The sequence below is a fragment of the Condylostylus longicornis genome, unplaced genomic scaffold, assembly GCF_029603195.1.
Source record: "Condylostylus longicornis isolate FDR11 unplaced genomic scaffold, ASM2960319v2 ptg000027l, whole genome shotgun sequence".
Taxonomy (NCBI): Eukaryota; Metazoa; Arthropoda; class Insecta; order Diptera; family Dolichopodidae; genus Condylostylus; species Condylostylus longicornis.
The window spans coordinates 8,188,639-8,209,002 of NW_026577996.1; the positions used below are offsets into that span (position 1 = coordinate 8,188,639).

Below are 20,364 nucleotides of genomic sequence, written 5' to 3' on the forward strand. Positions count from 1 at the left end.
ATACTTCATATGTATATTTAAAGTGTCTTATACTTTCAATGAATTTCCTCATTAAGAAATTTCTACATAATTTTTAACTTCCTTAAAACATGTATTCGTACTAAAGCATTTTGCCTTTAAATGAAAAAAGTACATGCCTAATTTATTAAGTTAAGTAATTTCCATTAAAAAGGAGTGTTCCATTATATACAAACAAAATATGTAATGTGAAAAGCTTAAATGCTGACCTATCCCTAAAAGGTTTATAAAATCAAGGTATCATCAGATATTTTAGTAAAAATATTAAAGTTAATTTTCTTTTTAAAAATCTCTCCTTTCTTGAAAACTTAAATTATTTTGTATACCAAATTGGAATTAATGAGAAAAATTAAACAAGAAAATTCGAGAAATGAAATTACCAATCTTACGAACAATATTTTATATTAATGACATTTTAAATTAACATGGAAGAAGGTTCGATTCTGAATAATTATTATGAATAATAATGATGAACAATAAAACATTATTTAATATTGAAAATAAGGCAAAGTATTTGGAAAGAGAACACCAAATTTTGCCGAATATTTTTAATATTCTGATTTTTAATCTGAAACGTTGAAATTGATAGTGATATTTATCGTGAAAGATCAAAAAATTTTATTATAGGCATGAATCATTTGTATGAATTGGTTTGTGTTTAAAATAATCAAATCGTATTTTTACGATACTTTTACGATGATTATCACTATTGCTTTTCGATACTCAGAATAAGCACCATTGTTATGAACTTACAATATTACTAGCTAGTGAATTTACATTGACAAATAAAATCAGTTAAGAAAAACGCCACTATTTTCAAATTTTGTTTTTTTCATTTTAAATTTTACCAAACTGTATTGGGTAGATATGCATTTAGCTTAACATAAACTAAATTATGTATATTAGCTAATCCATCGGTGGTATAGTGTAGTAGACTTGTATAAATTTATGTATACCTACCCTATTCAGCATATAAATATCAAATTAATACTGAAGTGTATTATGCACACTGCACTACCGAACTTTCGACGCTCATAGCCACTTTACAAATATTTTATTACCAAGCACTGGAATAGGTGTAGAGTTGATGACAATTGAAATTTTGATGTAATCTAATTCCCATACATGCGTGTGTAATGTATTTCACCTACATATATAAAAAATATGGTGTTAAACTTAAATTTAAATTAAATTATTTGTGATAATTTTTATAAAATATTAATAAATTAATGTAGCGCTATAATAATATTAGGTTTACATAAATTTAATAAAATTTTATATATAAAATAAATTATCAAATGCAATTTATTTATATACGCACATATAAAAAAATACATGAACATAAATATACAAACATATGCACATACACAATTTTATACGTAAAGTAATCAATAAAGCCGGAATATAAAAATTTCATAGTCTTATGCGAATTTTTAATGATTTTGTCCGTGAAAGGTTATTGAATGTTTGACCGAGATTTTCAAATCAAGAGCATTATTTTTGAAGAGTATAGAAATAAGCGAAAATGGGCAGCGAAAAACTCAAAAAAAGAAGAATAAAATTATAAAAAAAGAATTGGTTAGATGGGTGCACGTATAATTTATGATTAAATTTACAAGAATTACTGGTAATGTATCTGTAATAGTAATGATTACATTTTTATGTGCAAAATATAAACTTAAATGTACCCATACCAAATTGAAAAAAAAAAATGAACAAAAAATATTTGAAAGGTTTATTTGGTGTCGTTTTCCAATCAATCAGTATTGTCGCACATTATTGTAGATGCATATATAAAGTATGATAGAAAATTTATGTTAACGGTCTAATAATTATATAACGAAAAATTTATAGAAGATATAAAAAAAATAAAGAAAACAAAATGACAACAAGCCGTGCAAAAGTGCAAAAATGATGAATTGTATGGCATTTGGGCAAGCCTAATGAAATTTATTAATTTTGTGATAACTTATACCATTTAAAATTTTTATTAAAAATTCTAACCAATTAAAATTATGTTGCATTAAACACAAAAAATTAATAATTATTAATGTACGATTAGTTATAGGCGCACAAATATTAGCCTTAAATTTATTAAAAGAATAAAAACCATAAAAAAAATTTTATTGTTTTTTACTCATTGTGTGGATCTTTCAATATTTTAAACAACCATATTTGTGATTCCTTAACTGATGTATCTACTTATATTATTAAGTTGATGACTTTGAGATTCAATGCTAGTCAACGTATCGTGCAAATGATCGAGACAGAAACGATCATCTCAAAAAAAAAATCGCTTTCACATCGAATATGCCAAAATATAAAAGACCTATATTTACCAAAAATTAAAAGGTTTGGATACACTTCTTCAAAATAAATGTAAACTGAGAGTATTTTACTAATTCAATTTTAATCTACTTGGTTGATCTTACAAACGTACCAATAAATTTATAACATCACCTTTTACATGATGTTTTCTCGATTTTTATCATTGTGGAATGTGGACTCGTATTTTTTCTGGCGATTTTTTAATTCCACAATAAAGCAGAAAAAAACAATTTTTTTCGTTTTGTTTTCTATATTCCTGAAATAGAAAGTTTTGTTTCAATTCTTAAAAATTTTGGTTTGTGTCTTAAATAAATGTCATGTCAACAGTTTTCTTCTTTTTTTTTATATGGCAGTACAGAAATTTCTTAACCTTCAAATCGCTTTCCAAAAAAAGTCAGAATTTCTATCAATTCAAAGGAGTTAATCCGCATGTAGTGTGTAACTTTAATTATAAATTATAAGATTTATTAAAATATTAAGTAATTTTTTAGTTGAAGAAATAATAACAAAGCATTACAATGGCTGATTTAGATGATTTTTTTGCTAAAAAAGACAAGAAGAAATCAAAAACTAAAAAATTTTTGACACCCGAAGAGTTGGCTAAAAAATTGGAAGACACGTCAAAAAAGGCTGTTGAAGTAAAACCTCAACAACCACCGCGAAAAGAATTGCGTCCAAATGATGATCTATTAATTTTAAAACCAGAAGAAGATCCTCAAGCAGTATGAATTATACATAAATATTGGTAAATATGAAATTTTTTTTTTTTATTTTAGGATAATGAGGAGTGGAAAGAATTTCAAGAAGTAGAACAAAAAGATTATAGTGGCTTAAAAATTGGTCAGCTCACATTAAATGATGACGAAGATGAACTAGGTTCAGGGCAGGAAGGTGGATTAGACGAAAATGATACAGATGGAGAAGGCAGTTCGAATAAGGATCGAAAACAAGGTCCTTGGAAATCTGTTGTTCCAGCTGAAGAAGTTACACAAATACCAGTTGAAGTTAAACCGAGTGTATACGTATCCCCAGCCTTTAAAGTAAGTCAATTAATTTTCAATATACATATATCAAAACCAAATATACAAAATAATAACATTAATGTACATACTTCCTATTCTTACCAATATACGTGTAATTAGTTGTAAATTCACTTCAAGTCATTTAATTAAAATCAATGTTTTTGAAAATGATAAATTTATGCCTTATTTACTATTATACATTTTGATATAATTAAATTTTGAGTTTATAAAATTGATAGAATTGTTGCTTTTTATAAGGCAATTTATTGATCAACGAACTTAATAAATTCAATTGAATAAACTACTTAAAGTGAAAACAAAAAATTTATTTTTAGACACAATGTACATGACAATGTTTATACCTATAAAACAATAACTTGAACAAATTGCACGATAAAATAAAATATGTACATACTTATTCTATTAAAAAATTTTTTCTTAATTTAAAATTCAAAATTTAAATTTTTTCTTATTAGGCGGCTAGTAAAACTATTAAAGCCCGCAATCGGAATGCTCCAGACATAACAAACGAAGAATATTTTCCAACATTAGGAGCTGCAAGACCTGAAGAACAACGTAAGAAAAAAAATGAACCAAGCTTTGAAGAAGTAAGACACGGTGGTAGAATGCAAAGAATACAAGAACTGAAAAGAAATACTGAGGCCCCAGTAATAGGAAATCGTTATGATTCATTAGCTGAAGAAGATAGCTAGATAAAATTCTTTAAAATTATTATTTTTTAAACAGTAAAACAGCAAAGGGGTAAATCAAGTTTTTTTGAAAAGGAAATACTCAAAAAAACATATATTAACAGAAATAAAAAACAAAAATAGATTTGTATTAAACAGAAGCATTAAAAAACTTTTCCAATAATAAAAAAAAAAAAAAAACCATTTCAATTAATTTAAATTGAAAAAATTGTAATATTTTGCTTTACATAGTAATATCTCAATACAAAAATTAAGTATTTTTTTTTTTAAATTGTCTTAAAAGTTATAAGAATTTATTTTAAAATAATAATTATTCTATTCAAAAACAAAGCGTTATTGCCACAATTTTAAATTTTAAAACTTTTCTTCCTATTATATATGTGTAAAAGAAGATAAAATATTTTTATCTTCCGATATAAGGTTTAATATTGTATTTAATTGTTCTCAATATAGAAGAAAAAAGAAACAATATTCATTAGGAGTATTTTACAAATAAATTTATTTTGCATAATTCTTTTTTTTTTTTCAATAAAAAAAATGTTCCTCTTAAAAATGACTTGATTTTACTTATTTTGTTTTTTGTGCGTCTGATATTATTTGTTTTAAATACATATTTGAAGAAATAAATTGTTTTAGGTACTTTTTTTACTTACATGGGCAACAATAAAATTCTATATTTTAAAAAATTTAAATTGAATATTACTTATATATATTTTTTTTTTAATTTTTGTACATTTATAATTATAATACACTTTTGTATACGCAATTAAAACATAATTTTATTAGTAATACGTATAATTAACAAAAAAAAATATTGTAACAGCCTATTTACAAATTCTACTTCAACACTTCATTCCAGTGGAAATTCCTGTGATTATTTCTTGTGATTCATCTGTAAACAAATCTGCTGAATTGCTTTCCAAATAACTAAAAAATTATTAAAGTAAATTCATTAATTACAAAATATTTTTATGAGGTATAATACTTTTTTTTTCATTTTACGCTTTTATTTCTAATATTTTTTTTTAATATTCATTTAGAAACTTAAATCATCAATTGGTTTAATATTTTCAGTACGTAAATACCTTTCACGATATGGTAATTCTTTTGTATTAGAATAGCTTGTCAATAATTTTTTATTTAATAATGATTCAGGAAATTTCCTTATGAGATACAACCAACATTTTAAAGTTCTTAAAAAAAAATGGTAATAAAATATTAAATATAAGAAAAGAAAATTGAAAATTTTTACACTTACTCATTTCCCATTTGAATATCACGTATTTCACGATCATAATACTGTGGATAATCTTCAAGAATATCCAATTTACTCAACATTTTATCATTAATTTCATAAATTTCTCCTTCAATATTATTTCCTACACCAACTTTATTCAATAGAAATGGAATGTTATAACGTGTACCAACTACTAATGGAAATTTTTCTTTAGTTTTTCCTTCACCTATAAAAATTGCTTCACCATTTTCTGGATCTGTTAACCAGTAATGATTTGGTTGATTACGTTTTAGTGTACCATAAACAAACACATGATGATTTTTTGAAATACGTGACATTACCTAAAAATATATATAAGCGTAATCGTATGAATATTATAAATTTAAATGAATATTATGGAAATTAAATAAATTGTAAAAGTATTATTTGTCATACGAAACTAAAAATTAAAAAATCATCTCAATATATTTGCATAAACAGATTGCAAATAATGCATACAGACATACATATTTTTAAAAAACTGAGAAATTAACACAAAAACTAAAGTAAGTGCATTTATGAAATATTTTCCAAAAAATAGGTTCCTGTATATTTTTAAAAATTTTTTTCCATTATGATAATGATACCAAATTTAAAATTTAAAATTCAAGATCAAATTATTTTTTTAATTTATAGGTATACATACATGATATGATTTTAATGCAATTCTCGTAATGATAACCATTTTAACAGTATGTTATATAAAACTTTTCAAATTAAAATATGTATTTATTTCACTAATTCAATTTTAAAACTATTTCATCTTACAAACGTACCCAAAAATTTATAACTTTTTTTGAATCTGATAATTAAAATAAATTTTTTAAGACGAAATTTTAATTTTCAAAAAAAAATAAATTTGAAAATTGATTAGCTCTATGTCTATGACTTGACTCAAAATTAATGGGTTTATAGAACTCTAAATCCAGACAAATTTTGCAAAAGCAAAATAATGAAAAAAAAAATAATTATTCTAACGAACACCTTTTTATTATCAAGCCAAAATTTTTCAATACTTTAATCTATTATCACAAGTTTACTTATTTATGTACAAAATAAAAGTAGGTTATTGCTAAATACAAACTGAAGAAACTGAAAAAAACTAGACAACTTAAATGAAAATAAAGAAATTAGAAATGATTATGATATGACATGATAAGTTAGTACAAGCATTCAGTATTTGAAATAAGTCAATTTCAAATTTTCATCTTTCAAATTCTAAATTTACATGTTCAATTTAAAATTTTTAACTTTCTGATTGAAGGTCTGTCTGACATAAAAAAGTTTTTAAAAATCTTATAAAACTTGAAAACAGTTTTCATAAAGTTTTTGTATGCGGGATAATACTTTTTGAACAAAAATGAAAAAAAATGATGACATTTTCATTTTCTCAATATTTAAAGTATTTTAAAGTTTTATACCAGACAGACCTACAGTTTCTGTATCTGTTTCTATTGATTGATACAAATATTAATCAATAGTTAATTAAAACAATTATAGGTTAACAGGTTTGAATTAATTTTCATATTCTTTCACCAATAATTAAAAGTAATGCAAGTGAATATTTTCAAGTAATCCATTAATATTTTCTTTACTCTATGTTCAAATAAGCTTATACATATTTATAATTCAGGTATACCTAGTATTTAAAAAAATTAGTTAACATATTTTGACAGCTTTCTATAAAATATACCGTTATTATTATTGATTGTATAGAATTAAAATATATTAACGGAAATAGAAACGAAAGTTAGATAGACAAAAAGATGTTATATTAAGAACATAATATTAAAACATCAAATTAATACGCATTAGAAATGTCAATTTGTATATAATTACCAATATATTTTAATAACCTTCAAAAGAAAGATTTTTTTTTTTTGTTGTAATTTTAATTTGAAATTTTTTTTCTTTTTAAATTATAAAAGGTGAGTGGGGGAATAATAATATTCACTCGAATTCATTCATAAATAAATGAAAAATACTAATTATACAGATAAAAAAAATAATGAAAAGATTGTACTTAAGATAACCTAATAATTTTTTGATAGATTGACATTTTTTTAAACAAATATTGAAATTTTTTTTTTTAATTTTTGTTTTTTGTAATTGATGTGCGAGCTTTTTGTAATGCTGATGTGCGATGTATGAATGTATGAAGATAATATAGAGAGATTAATTCTCTTATTACATCTTTCTATGTGCTTCTAGAGACCCTTGCTTTGATAATTATAGTGATAACGAGAGATGCAATAGATACGAAATAAATATGATTTTACGATGTAATATATGAACACTTGTTTGTAAGTACACGTGTACACACATAACGTATCTATTTGAGAAGTATGCACTTACCAAGATTGACAGAGATTTTTTGTAATGTCAAGGTACTTACTAAACGTATAAAAGGAACTTACTGTAATTGTAACATCAACAAGTGTGCAATTCAGTTTAAATTAACTATCAGTATTAATGTCATACAATGTTTACAATATTCTATGCAAAATGGAATGATTTTATGGTAAAGATAAGTTAAATATTTTGAATTAGGATTCAAATTTTCTAATTTTCATATCATACTACAAATTAAAACTCCGTATAAATATTAAATTTTTCATTATTTCTATTTACTTTTAATTTCTTTTGGGTACCAGAATATTTTTCTCAAGAAAATATTAATTCTTATTGTTATTGTTCATTTAAACGAACCAGAAATTTACAGATCAATGTGAGTAATTAAAATTGTTTATATAAAAGTTTAAATGAATATAATAAAATAGCTAAAATTCATAATTATATAAAAATATTTAATGTATTCAAAACGAATTATTTCTTATAATAAAATATTCAACGACCTCAGAAAAATAATATATTATTAGAAATACGGTTTAAAATAAAAATAAAAACATTAAACTGTATGAATCAATATCAAGATCAAGAAAATAAAATCAAGCCAAGACATAATTTTATACTAATATATTTAAATATATTTATAAATATTTATTTTACTGTAATGGAAAAGATTAATGTTAAAGTTATCGTATAACACATATAATATAAAATTGGTGTTGTTCAACTGTAGGATTAAATAAAGAAATTGTATTCAAAATTTAATAATTCAAAAAGATAATTTTAGTAAATTATTTATATTTAAGAATTTCACTCGACCTGTTTTTGGAACTTAAACTTGAAAATTCATTGTTTATTTAAGAATATGTTTAAAGAAAAACAATAAAAGCTATATAATATACAAAACAATTGTGTAAATAAAGTGTTATAATTTCACCTAATTACCTATAGAAAAGTAGGTGATCATCATATAAGATTATAAAAAGAAATATATATATACTATTAATTAATTTTTTTATTCAATTCTCTGTAATGCTTTGAAATTAATTATATAATGTTATTATTTATAAAGTTATATAATAAATTTTTTCAGTACTTAAGCTGAGCTCAATTTTTAATTTGAGTTGTTTATACATATATGATTATGAATTACTGCTTTTGGATTTTTGGATTTTTGTATTCTACATATATATAATAATAATATTATCAGTTCGATTTTTTTGATTTGTTGAATATTTTCATTTTAGAAATTCAATTATGAAGTTGAGATTCTATGATACTGAATAAGCCAAATCTTCATTAACTGGATGCTTATGCGTTCTTTTATTTCTGATAACATATGGATATTCGGCACTGTTCTTATATGATGATAAATATTGAAGATTTAATAAATTTTCCGGATATTTTTGTAGTAAATAAACCCAACATGGAACGGTTCTAAAAATAAATACAAAATTATATTAAAATTTTTTTAATCTCTATTTTATAATAAATTGTATTTTAAAAAAATAAACTATAATTATATAAACTATAATTTGATTATAAAATATCGTATATGATCAAATTTACTAATCGCAAATCGTTTACGATAATTGCTTTTTTATTAATTTATACTCTAACGAGTTTGATAACAAATTCTTGAAAACAAATTTTTGTAAATTGCTAGTAAAATTCTAAATGTAATCTTAAAACGTTCTTTCAAACGCAAACGCTAAATACTCGTATATTCATTAAAGAATTAGAAATTTAAAAATTTAATACGTTATATATGCAATGCCTAACCTTTTTTAAAGATTTTTATTTCACTTGCTCAAGATATAGAAACTTATGGAACTATTTAAAAAAAAAAAATTCCCAAAATATTAAATTTAAACTTGTATTCGGATAATTTTTCAAAAATAATTTAATATGATCTTAAAATTTTGGTTTTATTCTGTTATACATGTATAAGTGTGTATATATATTAGTTCTATTTTAAATGCATCTTAAAATATAAATGAATATATTTTGAAATAAGATACCAAAATGTTATATACTAGTATTATGAACTAAAATAGAGTAAAGAAGCAGAATTAGTAAATTTAATTGAAGCTATAGAAAAAGTTTTTGAACTTGATACGTTCATTAATATTATACTAATTTTAATTTAAATAGAGTTACATTATGTGTATAATAATAAGTTAATTTGCTAAAACTTTTATATTCTCAGAATTAATTTATTAACAGAGAAGCAGAGAAGATTACAGGGCATGAAACCCATACAGAAATTCTTTCTATATTTTCATTATACAAATGGAAGAGTTTCTGGCACATAGGTGTACACATTTCATAAAATATTTTTGCTATAGAAAATAAAAACACTTTCATATATCAATTAGAAGATCAAATAAAAAATGAAAACAAATTTTGTTTATTTATAAAAAAAAAAGAAAAAAACATGCTAAAAAGTAAAAAAAAATTGTAGCAAATGTTTATTATATACCGGATTGTGTTCTAATTATCGAATTGTCACTTTTTATTAATACAACAAATTTTCAATAATAACTTTTTATAAAGATATCAAATTTTAACAATTTGTATAATAATTAGAATTAAAATCTAAATTAGTTATTTAATTTCAGAACTCAATTCTATTAATTTGTAGTGTTTTTTAATTACGTTACGACAAAATATATACGAAACTTACCCTTCACCAACTCCAATATTCATATTTTGTATTTCTCTTGTATAAATATCTTGGCAATCTTCTAAATTATCCAATACATCTAACATTTTATTATCAACTTCATATATTTCACCGGTAACATAATTACCAATACCTGGTTTATTTAATAAAAATGGTATATTATAACGTGTTGCAATAACAAGAGGTAGTTTTTCGGTTGTTGTTGCTTTACACCAAAATTTTGCATAACCATTAGCTGTATTAGCTAATATTGAATGATTTGGTTGACCATATTTAAGTGCACCACATACAAATAATTTATTTAAGGCAGTTGAGGCTTTCTATAAAAATATAAGTAATATATCGTATATAATGAATTATTAATAAATGAATAGAAAAACATATATATAAAAATAGTAAGTATATATATAAATTTATTATATGTGTATGTTATTATTACATTTATATGTATACGAGTATAATTTATTACACTAAGATAAGAATAGTAAATGAAATGTGCAAAAAAAATATTATTAACAATTTCTCACTAACCCACTAAAAATATTTTTACGATAATAAATTTAGTAATTCTATAAAATTTAATTAAGATAAAAAAATCTCATACAAGTATTTGATTTATTAACAGGAACATATACTTTAAATCGAAGCTAAATGTCAGGTAATCTAAGATTTCGTGTTCGATATGGTAACAAAATTCAATAATGTAGATTAGTCTTGCTTGGTGATTTAAAGAATTTCGTGTTATTCATTCTTGTAATTTAACTTAACATGCACAATAAACTGCTTAACTTTTGGAAAACTAATCTTGAAAAGTATGTTGAGTCGGAGTCTCATTCGTTAGTTATTGAGGGACGAAAGTTTTGCAGTAATTTCTTAAATTTTATAAAAGCTTAATTCGTTTGAATTAATTAAGAAATTTCCGCTTTGAAATTAAGCATTAATTTTTCAATATTGAATGTTATTCCAAAAATTTTCTTAATATATTTGATAAAACCGGTCTGTAAAGAGTCTGATTTTTTATATAATTAGCCTTTTTCTTGTAGGAAATACGAAAATTAGTATATTATGTCAAATACTTAGTTTTACACTTAGTTAAATAATTTAACTTTGCTCAAATTTTCCTCTATGGCCTTAGGCCATAACTTGTTTAGTCCATTACGAAGTCCGTCCCTGTGCAATTGCATTTTAAGTTTAAAGTATTCAATACAAACATTTACAAAATTAAAATAATAGCTTCTTGAACTTTACTATATATATAAATGAATTCTATTAATTTCTTTTACTTTTATTTACTTTAATTTCTATGTGTATATGCAATAAATTTTCAATGTTAAATTTACATTTTAAGTCGAATATTTTTATTGGACCTTTATGGAACTGGTTTAATTTCACTGATATCTTCAAAAACTTGTTACTCAAACAAATGTACATAATATTATACAAATATTTCTTTTTTTTTTGGTAATGAAATTCATTTATGTTTTTTATCGGGGGAAAAAAAACCGAAAAAGTAACTAACCTTGAAAAATTTTTATTCAATAGTTCAAGTCATTAAATACTCTCTTTTTAGACAAACTATAGCTATATATCTACCTATTTATATTAATTTTAAAATATATTTCAATGTAGTTATTTATATAGGTGTGTATAGAGAAATAGATAATAATTATTATTGTTAAAAAAAATATTCCTATAAATTCTGTTATCAGATCGAAAAATATTAAATTTAATTGAAAGTTTACAAATTTCTTGGAAACAATTGTTTTCATTATTCTTGAAATTTGGGCACAATTAAAAATTTCTTGTTGTACTTCAAATTGCTACAAGTGATTTTGATAAGTTTATTGAGGTAAATAGGTAGTATGTTAGTGCTGATGTATGTATATAATTGCATATTCATATTGATTTTATATAAATTTCAAATAAATTAATTCAAAAAAAAAATATTTAATTCAATTATAAAAATAAGGGCAATTTGCTGTTAAATTTTTGTTTTTTGCATTATAGGAAAATTTTTATTCATTTTCCTTTAAATGCACTTTATTTTAATAAATAATGACGTCTTCAATTCGACCGATTCATAAATTATTTTTTTTCTTAAAATTTCTTTTGCACGCAATTTTTTAACAATATTTTATTTAAATTTATATGTATGTAAGTATGTGTTTCAATTTTTTGCAGCCACTTGAAATTAACTTCAATTAAATTCAACTGTAATAATAATGTAAATTGATTGAAATCAAAAATGTAAAAGCAAAAATTAATTTAAGTAAAGAATGGTTTCATTTATAAATATTGGAATACGGAAGACCTTTGAAAGGGACTATAATGTTCAAGAGACAAATTAAAGTAATTAAGTGGTTTATAATAGGAATAAAAAATATTTTAATAATGTAATATTATTTTTGATAAGGTATTGAAAAACATACCCTTTCTCATGATCTTTTCAATGCCTATGAAGTGAAAACGAAAAATGGTTCTTGTTGGGCTGGGAAAAGGTTGTGGAATTAAACAACTTATCTAATACGGTTATTAGAGAGATGAAAATGCTATTTCTTAAACTAAAAAACCGATGCTGAAAAATAATTGGATTTAGAAAGAGGTATAGTGACAGCGCTATTTTAGAACATTGATCAGTCTGGAGTGCAACTTTGCTCAATCAAATAACAGTACAATTCTGCACACGCAGTTGAATTTATAGGCTCATAATTTCAATGTTTAATAGTTTAATTTCAATTTTATGAAACTGGAACTAAATCAAATTGTTGAGCTAGTTTTAATTTCAATATGATTCAATCTCAATAATGTGATTTTCGATGAATGTAGAATTTAAATTCAATATTTTCAAATTTCTTTATGTATACATACACACAAATCAAATTTAAAATAACGCATTAAAATTTTAAAAATATTATAAATAAAAATGAAGTATATGTGAACCATGTGCCAAATTGAATTAAATTAAATAGCTATAATAATAATAATAATTTATCATTTTTGATATATGAATTGAAAAACAAACATATAATAATAAAATAATAAACTGTAATACAAAATTTATATTAAATATCTATTATACGCTATAAAATTCACTATCTTTATAAATATTAACAATATTGCATGTTATAGTAAAGTTTTATTTCAAGTATCATAATTTCTATTTCGTATCTACTTATATATGAAGAATGTATATTTTACAAGTAATTATAATGTATATACAATGTTAAGTAGATAATGCACGACATTAATTTTAAAAAAAAATTATTAAAAATTAAAGAAAACATTTATAAATTTTTATAAATGCTTTATAATTTTAATAAATTATTATTTAATAATACAATTTTATATAATTAATTAAGAGCTGTTCTCTTTATATTGCATAAATTTTAAAAAAGTCAATTAATAAATAAATTCAATATAAATAATTTTAAATTAATTTTTTTTATAGCATGACGTTTTTACACCAATTTAAAAAATATATTGCATTCAATTATATACACGCATTTACTTTTATACTATATATATAAATTTTAAATTTCGTAGACATGATAAAAAAATTTATTCAACCTACATTTTAATAGAAATACTGCAGTAAAACCGTGATTATTTATAGAAATTTAAAAAATAAACTTATTTTATTGCACATGCCTTGAAACATAATGGTCGGTCATCTGTTTTTCTGCATCATATTTTAAATAACCATAATTTTTTTAAAAATTTTATTCAATTGTATTAAAAAACAAGAGTAAGGTAATGTACTAATAGCGAACCTTTTCCAAAATAGTATTGTATTAAATTTTTGAAAAATTTATGGCATCATTAAATTGAAAAATATTTTTTTATAATTTAATTATCACATTTATTGTATATAATTTATTTTATATACAAAAATATTTATACACGTATGTGTACCTTGGTAATCTGTTATTCAAAACTTACTATGAAAAAACACACGCAACAAACAATAACTATAAAGAAAAAAAGCAATATCACAAAAATGAAATTGGAAAAAATTTAATTTTTTATCATTGAGATTTTATTTTGAAAATTATATACGAATGCATTCATAATTTTAAAAATATTATGAATATAAATTTTATATTGGAATATTTTCATAATATTTTAATTAAAAAATTTCTTAAATTTAAATATATAAGTTTTAGAATGCACACATTATGGGACATAGCCGGGATCATCTTACAAATATTATCAAATGTGCCTAATTCATTTAAATTTCAATAATCGAATAACGAGTGTCCTCCGTTCCGCGTATTAATTTAATATCCGAAAGCCTATATAGATTTTCTATTTATGTATATTACAGGTGCCTACCTAAAATAGAATAAAATTAATATTAGATAACATGGATAATCATATAGAGCTGCTCATACTACGTTCTCTAACTACAATATTATTCTATATTACACACTTTACAACAATGTAAAAATATTGATTTAAATTTTATTTAAAAATAGGAAAATATCCTTTTGGTTGAGTATTATATTCTTTACCATATCACATCACGTACCTTTATGTTGCACATGTTGGGGTGCTTTTTTCAATATTTCCTTTACCTCTTCTTATTAATTTCGAATTAAATATGCTGGTGCGTATGTATATATGTATTCCGCTTTTATATTCCTAAAAGAAGCTTTGTACCAATATTGTATTTGTTTTTTATTTATAATTGAAAATTATTCCAGATAATTTCTTAAATTTCTTATAAATTTTTTTGATTTTGTACTCAATTAAATAATAATTCTTAGAAAGCCGCTTTAAAATACAGAAATTTTTTCTTCTATTTTTATTTTAATAACCTAAATTTTCTCCAAAAATTAAATCAAATGCAATTTACGTTCTTTTTTATCCGTTAAACAACTCAATAACAAAAGAGACTCAGTTAAATACTAACTTAATTTTACTTTACTGTACTGCTGTTAACAAAAAAAATTAAAAAAAAGAGTGAATATTATGAGTTGAGTGAAAATTTAATTCAATAAGATATTGATGTATGTATGTAGGTACGTATATATGAAAATGTAATCAAAATAATATCCAAAAACAATTACAAAGAACAACAAGAACAACAACAAAACGTTGGTTTATTAAACAAAATAACAAGAAAAATTTCTTATTTACTCATTTTATCTTATTCGTATTATATGTATATAGGTATTTATATGCATGTTCGTGAGTATGTTCATATCAGGAAAGAGAATGTTGTCTGGTAACTAATGAGGTATAATCGAATTAAATTCCGGTCTAAGCATGTTAAACTAATAAACTAATCTTATCATTTTTTTTTTCAAAATCCCTTTCTATTCAGGAAAAATAATTGCAGTTAGGTAAACATTATTATCAGAAAGAACAGGCAACAATACGAGTTATAGATTTACAAACTAAAAAATTAATGCAATTTTTAAAATTCTTATCAGAAAAAAAAGTAATGATTACGATTACTTGCGTCTGTGTAAACTTTTATTCGTTGTAAATTTAATCAGATATAAAAATTCAAGGCCGATAAAATTTTCATTGCATTCTTTACGGTCTCAAAAACATATTTTTTGTACCTACATGCGTTATTAGGGATCAATCTAATGAGTATTGCCTACAGAACAGTTACAATACTGTGGTAATCGAAATTACCGCATTTCTGATGCGGCAAATCGAAATTGTATCGTGCGGCGTTATATGCAATATATAAAATTATTGCTGCAAAAATATGATTGATATTATTGTATAACGTGTCAAAAATAATGAAAATGATTTATTATTTCAAACACCGTACGCTTCGAATTGGAAATTCGAAATCGGTGCGGTTATTGCGCTATTATTATATTTAAATCAATTCTGTTTTTGAAAATCATATGGCACATAGCGTCCCCATCTACGTCATAGTTATGTAAGCTCATTGCTCAAGTACTTTTTTATTAATAGATGTACATATCACGTCTATGTCTTAATTTTCTGCTCCGTAAGTGATTGTGTTATTTATATATAGGATTAGAAATTTAGCATATTTTTACAAAATGAGTTAGTAAATTTTATTAACTGCATTTATTGACAGTGAAATGAGAAGAATACATAGAATGAGAACATTTTTATTTAAATTTAAAATCACTCAAAATCATGAAGATAATCTTTAATACGCAGGTATACATATGTGAATTACTTCAAAGCTTGAGGATGTAGATTATACTTCTAAGAATTTTTGAGTTTTATTTTAATAACCAAAAATGTTTTTGCAAGATGGATGGCTTGCAAGCCCAATTTATTTTGACATTTTAAACATTAAAATTTTTATTTTTTAATGTTAAAAAGATTTTTATATTCTTTAAAATTTTGTATTTTATTATAAGGGATAACCTTCTATGTTTAACAAATAATAAAAAATAATCTTAAAATTAAGAATATCATGTATAGGCGTTTGAACACAAGCTAAAACAAATAACATGTAGCTACTAATTGTACTTGTACCTGTACTCTAATTTTATTTGTAAATAAACATAAACTTACAGTCACAACAGTGAGCAAGGCTAAAAAGATAAATTTGTCAAAATTAAAAAAAAAAAGTAAAAAAAAGTTACGTAAAAAATGTAAATAATTCATGTCAAATCTTAAAGCATCTGTCATAATAACACACATATATTAATACATACATATTATATGAAGTGTTGAGTATTTACTTTAAAGTATATTTTGGATCAAAATTTACCTTTTAAAGTTTTCTGATTATTTCATTTGTGAATCGTAATAATTATAAAAACTCAATTTCACTCAATACCTGGAGAATAAAATACTTGCTTGAGTTAAATTCATTGTGAGTGATAAATATTACTATTACTTTATTGCTTGAGAGTAATGGGATATAGTACCCTACTACTTTATTATTTCCTTCACATTTTCTCAAATATAAAATGGAAATTCTTTCTGTTTGATTTTTAATAATAAAGTTAATTTTTGTCATGTTAAATTAGAGAGTAATTCCGTCAAATACATTTATATCTGTATATATCCTTTTAAAGGCATTACAACTCACAATTTACATTATGTATGAATTTGTACTGTAAATATGTATGTATGTTTATGGAGGCAAATTTTTATCTACATTGCTTTGCCTCCTACTATAGATATAATGTTTATATATACAACATACCACTCTCTATATTATGTAGGTAAATGTATTATATAACTATATATCAGTAGGTAGATATATGAGTTTAAATAGAGAGTGAGTTAAAATTTCAAATGAGTGGATTTTTTTTTTTTGAAATTATGAAATTTTTTACTTTAATTTTATTTTTTTTATCTCTACTCTTTTTTGTTAGCATAGGCAAGGCATAGCGTGTTAAAATTCTATTATATAGAAAAATTTTTTTATTGTGCTAGATATATTTACATATATACATACATACAAACATACACAAAGTATGTTTCTAGAATTTACCGCGCTTTTAATAAGCTATTACAGTTTTTTTATTTATTTATATTTTTTTTGACAATTTTCTTATAGAAGGGGTTAGTAAGGTAGATCGAACATTGTTGTTTTGAAATTAATTTAAGATGCATTCAAACATATTCTTTTAAAATTTCAATAATTATGTCTTGTCGCTTAAATTTCTTATACTAGACTAGATTGTTTCTTAAACTAGATTGAAGAAATTTCAAAACTAATTTGTATACCAATATTATTTTAGTATAACGTCTAATACCAGTGAAGTTTTACCAGAAAATCACCTCTCTAAGCAAAATATTGATGTTGCAAATTTGTTTCAACACTTGAGGCTGTAATATACGTTTTTCAATTGGGTAATTTTAATTTTTAAATAACTTGATTTATGATGTTTCACGTTTGATTGCAGTATAAAATTACATCTGTGATTAATTACACAAATAAGGGGTTTATCGAATTACGTACTTAAGTTTGATATTAAAATAAATTTCTTTTCTCCTATTCTCCCATATTTTCTACAAAATTTTTTCTATTTTTCTTTCCAAAATGGATATGTGTATATACACGAGTATATTTTCTAATTTTATACACTTGTGTACGCATACATACGTTTCCTAATTATCATACATTACAATATCATGGCCATTGAGTCCAATATTTTCACACTGTTTTCTACTTTTAATAAAATAAGGAAAAAAAGTAAAATCAAATATGTACACATATATCATTCTAATTCTAGGCCAATAATGTCAAGGGCGTGCGAATATTATTTAAATATATTCTTGTATCTAAATCTGATATACATAATATTATAAATATACATAATTATATATAAAAATTAAATCCATATGATATACACAGTGAAAGAGGATAAAATAATTTAATCAAGCTGTTTTTATATACGAACAATCTATCATAATACATTGTATAACACTTTACAGGTTTGGTCAGAATATTGAAGTTAAATAGATTGAGCAGTTAAATAATGAGTGAAAATTAATTTAAGTTTGTTATTATTATTACAATTTACAGATTTAAATTCAGATTAAATTGTAGTTACTCGGTAAGATGTGGATCCGAAATGTAATTTTTAATTTATTACAGTATAACACTTGTACCTAAACAGTTTAGCACAAATTTGATTGAAGAGAGAAAATAAGAGAATTAATTAAATAAGAGAAAAGAACTAAAATTCGGCATATAGAAATCATAGTCAACACCAAAATAGCTTTCCTTATACAGATTTCTCTTTTATTCAGGTACACATTTTATTCAGATTCCACTGTATATTTTTCTTTATTGTTCTAGATATTTACTTCAAATATGTATACATTTTTTATATGACAACATTTTATAAAAAAGCCTTTCAGAAAATATTGGCAACAATCCAAAATTATTTGATTTAGAGGAGCATTATTTCGTTGTGACGTACCTATATTTTATTTTTATCATAATATTTCTTCGAAAATTAAAATCTTATATTGTATAATTTGGTCAAAAATATAATTTATTTATTAAAATGGTCAGATCCATGATGCGCTATTAAAGTCAAAAATAAAAATAATAAAATTTCCGAAAAGAAAGGGGAAAAAAACCAACATAAATTTTATAAAAAAAATGAAAATGAAAAAGAAAGAAAAAGAAAAGGGTTCATGGGAATTCAAATTGGAAAAATAAGCTTGATAAGAAAAAAACAGGAATTCCAAAGTTCAATTTTTTCGGGATTTTGTTTTGTTTTATGTTGACTTTGGAATTTCTAAATTTGGAAATTATTTTGAAAATAGATTGACTCATAAAATTATTTATTTAAAATATATTTAAAAAAAAACAATGTTTATTAAAAAAAGATAGTCTCACTTAAACAGAATAAATATATGTTATATTTATTTTTTGACTGCGAATTCTATACATATGTACTCGTATACTACTGCCCTGGTTAGTAACCAGAGCAGTGTTTAAACGATTTTTTGTAGGCTTTACCACAATTCTTGGCAATTTCTATATAAGCAAAAGAAGATTTTGTAAGCATCACCTCTGTAATACAATAGCAAAACAGTAACACAAAATATAAACCTTAAGAATGAGCACCAAATATAAACCTTAAAAATTAAAGTCGAATTATTTTAATGCGCAAACATACTAATTTAGTATAGTACTATTGGAATTGCAATAAATAATTTTTAAAGTACTATACCTAAATCTTTTGTATTGAAATAGAAAATTGTGATATTTTTATTAATTTGTTTTTTAATTTTAATTGAAAAAGTCATAAAATTAATGAAATAATTAAAAGTTTAATTATTTAATATAACTAATTTGCACTAACGAGCATCTCTTATATAGTCTACATAGTGTACAACACTGACAAAACAACTTTTTAAGGAAGTCAGGAACCATGCGCTCCATCTTCTGTTAAATCCTGTATTCGAAAATTTCTATAATATTCTAAGATTCCTATTTGCTGATTTTTAATGGCGAAAACATATGTATGTACATATATAAAATATTTTTTATTTATATTA

The 20,364-nt window shown here is 22.9% G+C and overlaps 3 protein-coding genes across 9 annotated transcripts; 1 reads left to right on the top strand and 2 right to left on the bottom strand.

Annotated features, from left to right (window-relative positions):
* Positions 1-2,695: 2,695 nt before the first annotated feature.
* Positions 2,696-4,770, top strand: LOC129607336 (protein CDV3 homolog). Of its 4 annotated transcripts, none has more exons than XM_055518277.1 (4): positions 2,696-2,777; positions 2,838-3,068; positions 3,123-3,386; positions 3,845-4,770. In XM_055518277.1, exons 2-4 carry the CDS (start codon positions 2,865-2,867, stop codon positions 4,079-4,081), a joined length of 705 nt encoding a protein of 234 aa, XP_055374252.1. In that variant the 5' UTR covers positions 2,696-2,777; positions 2,838-2,864; the 3' UTR covers positions 4,082-4,770. The 4 variants fall into 4 exon arrangements, with proteins under 4 accessions (XP_055374252.1, XP_055374251.1, XP_055374254.1 ...); XM_055518276.1 differs by having other exon boundaries at positions 2,704-2,780; XM_055518279.1 differs by having other exon boundaries at positions 2,704-2,780; positions 2,838-3,065.
* A 96-nt stretch (positions 4,771-4,866) lies between these two features.
* On the bottom strand, positions 4,867-6,475 carry LOC129607337 (putative gamma-glutamylcyclotransferase CG2811). 4 transcript variants are annotated; one of them, XM_055518283.1, is made up of 4 exons: positions 6,339-6,475; positions 5,337-5,656; positions 5,164-5,271; positions 4,867-5,005 (listed from the first exon to the last, which is right to left on the bottom strand). In XM_055518283.1, exons 2-4 carry the CDS (start codon positions 5,651-5,653, stop codon positions 4,921-4,923), a joined length of 510 nt encoding a protein of 169 aa, XP_055374258.1. In that variant the 5' UTR covers positions 5,654-5,656; positions 6,339-6,475; the 3' UTR covers positions 4,867-4,920. The 4 variants fall into 4 exon arrangements, with proteins under 4 accessions (XP_055374258.1, XP_055374257.1, XP_055374255.1 ...); XM_055518282.1 differs by lacking the exon at positions 6,339-6,475 and adding an exon at positions 6,131-6,314; XM_055518280.1 differs by lacking the exon at positions 6,339-6,475 and adding an exon at positions 6,001-6,140.
* A 2,243-nt stretch (positions 6,476-8,718) lies between these two features.
* Positions 8,719-15,268, bottom strand: LOC129607483 (troponin C-akin-1 protein). Its single transcript, XM_055518510.1, has 3 exons — positions 14,918-15,268; positions 10,390-10,709; positions 8,719-9,140 (listed from the first exon to the last, which is right to left on the bottom strand). Exons 1-3 carry the CDS (start codon positions 14,930-14,932, stop codon positions 8,975-8,977), a joined length of 501 nt encoding a protein of 166 aa, XP_055374485.1. The 5' UTR covers positions 14,933-15,268; the 3' UTR covers positions 8,719-8,974.
* Positions 15,269-20,364: the final 5,096 nt, after the last annotated feature.